Consider the following 3382-nt stretch of genomic DNA (forward strand, 5'->3'; position numbering starts at 1 on the left):
CAAAATCAGAGATCCTATGACAAATTAGGATTTGCATACATGTGTAAACCATAACCAAGCAAAAGGCCTGGAATATGCCCTTAAATTCAATCAAAGGATCCTTATGGGTGGGCTTAGAACTTGGGCTAGTGGAGAGGGAAACTAGCAGGATTTCTAAAATTAGGACACTTTTCTTCAGGTACTTGACTCCATGATCAATCTTGTCCCTGTACAAACATTGCACTCAAGGGAAAACAGGGACTAAGTAGAGAAATATAGAGAATGCAAAGCAGGGATTCACAAGAGGGACAACTCGGATCTTATGAATGATAGATGCTCAGCCTTCAAGCTCTACTGAATAATTCTCAGTTTTCTTGGAGATCATAGTGCCCTCCGGAAATAACAAATATTAGATGGTGTGCTAGAAAATATATGACATGCTATTGTTCAATAGGGTAAGATTCAAGTTTCAGGCTTTACAGTATGAACCAGAGCTTAAGATTTGCAAACCCCACAACTCTTACGACAGTATCCATCAAAGTCTTTGCTTCCTACCATGTATAGATAATTCTTTTCACACTCCCCTGCAGCAGCCCATTCTGGGCAGTGCTCCTCCTCATCCGAACATCCTACGACTGAGCTTTGTCTAACTGGATGGTCAAAGGACCTCACATGAATCCATTTTGTTGCAGCCCACTTTTCACCTTCTACGACCGGGCAGCTTCCATGCAGGCTTTTGGGATCTAGTGTTGCATCTGTGTGAAGGCTGAAGAAGAGTAGAGCATCGCCCTTATCAGGTTTTACTGCAAGGAAAAAAAAAAAATCCCAGTGAATGGAGAAGGCAGAGGTTCTTATATTATTGTCAGATGCATCAGGACAACAAAATTAGCTTTTAATTTACAAAAGATTGACCATCAGATTTTAACTAGAAACCACAATTCCAAGACAGTTACTAGAAAAGAATATTTACAAGCAATCGGATGACATCCTTAACCACAAGCATAACATTTGATGCTGCACCAACTTGTGCAAATTACTCATTCAAATTCCCCAGTCCAACTCCAACATTAAATCAGCAAAAAATAGTGTCTACCTGTCCACCATCATGTGTTCCAAAAGCAACCATGTCCAATATTTTTTATTACAGTTAGTTAAATGTTCATGAGTGAACACAATCAGATAATTAGTTGTTTTAGGTAAGGTTTTTCTAGAACAGAAGTCAGTCATATGGTACCTGCATAACCGGCAGTTGCACAGTCAGACCAAGTTTCATCTTTGTATTGAGAAGCTGCACCCTGCAATTGATCCATGATGCTGCTATAAGGGAGAGACATTTTGATTGGGTAAAAGGTGAATCACCAATTATTTACCTCTGCAGATGGAAAGATGGTTTCACCACCCTTCTTAACATTGGATAAGTACATAAGCACCGTAGCAAATCGATGACCTCCGCGTGCTATATTGAATTTGTCACGAAAATAGTCGAAATGAGGCTCATACTTCTGACCTTTTTGATACCGAAGCACTTGTATAGGCTCCCCATTTTCTGATTCAGAAACAAGTCTGTTAGAAGAAAGAAAGCGGAATGCCTAAACTAACCGAGAAAGGTGACATGATCTTACCTTCTGGAAGGAAGGTCCAAGCAGCAATCCTGCGTTCAATTCTCGCGACAATTTCATCCTGGGAGCCAAAATAATCTATTAGTTTTCCTATTTTTTTTCCTTCTCGGTGACTGCAACAGTAAATATTATGATACAAAAATTATTGTTAGAATACAGTTTTGCCACAATAATCTCTGTGCTCATCATAGATTATCTTCAAGATCAGGGGAATCCTTATGAGATGAAATTTTAGTTCAAACGTTTTTAAATGAAAAGCCAGAAAGCCATTGTCCATTCCCATATAGAATTCACGTCCATTGCAACATAATATGACTTAATTGAGTCTCAACCTTGGTGACCTATGTTGAACAATTCTTTGGGAAAAATAAAATAAACTAAGTGCATCAGCAATGCAAGATAAATTCTATCTTTTGAGCAGGTACCGTTATGAAAGACCAAGAAAGATTCAAGAAGGGATTATCATGAACATTTGCTCATTGAGTTTATTAATGTGAACATTAACAATATAATGAAAATATTGTTTTTTTTTTTTTGGTCCCCTCAAAATAAACCACAAAGTCGAAGTCGATTTGCAAGTTGTGCTATGACCTCAAAAATCAGAACCTAGGCAAGCCAAATTTCTATCCCATAACAAAGATCATGCGACACACTCAACTTCTCGGCACAAATACTCTTGTCAACAACGCTATCAGCAACAGCAAGCATTACATCAAACAGTCCAATATGAGATCATCACCGATCATGCAAAAGGAAAAGCAAATAAACAATTTTGCAATCAACCAATCGAGGCAAGAAAATCTAGCAAGCCACGATTGGCCAATTACCTGATGCTTCCTCAGGAATGTGCCGGAGCTCGTGCGGATGTTGCTCATCAAATTCTTCCCCGAGTTGTTGTCCGCCACCATCGACTTCTCCAGCTGACCCTCGGCCTGCTCACAAACAGCCCACGGCCATTCAAAAAACCCCTCTTTTTTGGATCTTTTCTCTGGCCATCCGCCAAATAAAAACAAGGAAATAAAAAAAAGAAACGCCAATTCCTCTCACCAGTTTGATGAAGTGATCGCATTCTTCATAGGAGAGGAAACCCCTGTACAAAAAGGCCCTGCACCGAAACCAAATCAGATGAACTCCGAGGTGTTCTGCTATCATGATGAAAGGAAACTTCCCTATCGAAGAAGGAATAAGAGAAATAGCAAGGAGGTACGGGTACCTGGGTTGCCAGGAGAGTTGGGTGACCCGTTTGGGGTCGTAGAAGCTGGGTTCGGGTACCACGCCATGGACGAGGATTGGGATGGAAGCGAAGACGAGAAGGGAGAAGGGAAACGCAGAGCGGAGTCCCATCTTGAGAGAGGGAACGCGAAGAGAAGGAGAATAAGGTAACGGCGGTAGAGGGTTTTTTTTTTTTTTTTCTTTTCGATGTATAGAGGAGTGGCGCCCACCGAATGGGTTGTGGAATGCTGTTGTTTTGCTGCCGCGGTCCACTTCTGGAAAGATTTGCTTGCAAACCGATTGACGGGTGGTAATGTCCGAGGAAAACAGCCCACGGCTTTGAGGGTCGGGCCCGTGGATATTATCGGCTTTTTGACGCTGGAAGGAGACTTTGCCGGGTTGACTTTTCATTTGCACCCTTTTTTTTTTTCCTCCACTTTATCACCAAAATAAATTCTCTATTTTTTTAAAATTTTAAAAAATATTGATTTACAACCACCAAAATATATTTTTTCTGGCTATTTTGGAATAGTAAAATTTTGATCCACATCAAGTAATAAACTTTAGTGATG

General features: G+C 40.4%; 1 protein-coding gene across 1 annotated transcript; it reads right to left on the reverse strand.

Moving 5' to 3' along the window:
• Positions 1–398: 398 nt before the first annotated feature.
• LOC105054334 (probable prolyl 4-hydroxylase 7) lies at positions 399–3003 on the reverse strand. The gene is made up of 7 exons (XM_073252104.1): positions 2812–3003; positions 2646–2703; positions 2426–2530; positions 1602–1659; positions 1350–1525; positions 1214–1274; positions 399–782 (listed from the first exon to the last, which is right to left on the reverse strand). Exons 1-7 carry the CDS (start codon positions 2940–2942, stop codon positions 475–477), a joined length of 897 nt encoding a protein of 298 aa, XP_073108205.1. The 5' UTR covers positions 2943–3003; the 3' UTR covers positions 399–474.
• Between the last annotated feature and the right edge of the window lie 379 nt (positions 3004–3382).

The sequence above is a fragment of the Elaeis guineensis genome, chromosome 2 (assembly GCF_000442705.2).
Source record: "Elaeis guineensis isolate ETL-2024a chromosome 2, EG11, whole genome shotgun sequence".
Lineage (NCBI taxonomy): Eukaryota > Viridiplantae > Streptophyta > Magnoliopsida > Arecales > Arecaceae > Elaeis > Elaeis guineensis.

What these genes read in the sequence shown, in the direction of transcription:
- LOC105054334 (XM_073252104.1), bottom strand. Translation starts at nt 2,942, where the DNA reads ATGGGACTCCGCTCTGCGTTTCCCTTCTCCCTTCTCGTCTTCGCTTCC. An exon ending in CAACTCTCCTGGCAACCCAG is followed by an intron (nt 2,704 to 2,811) that starts GTACCCGTACCT and finishes GTTTCGGTGCAG; the next exon opens with GGCCTTTTTGTACAGGGGTT. An exon ending in TTGGACCTTCCTTCCAGAAG is followed by an intron (nt 1,526 to 1,601) that starts GTAAGATCATGT and finishes TTTCTGAATCAG; the next exon opens with AAAATGGGGAGCCTATACAA.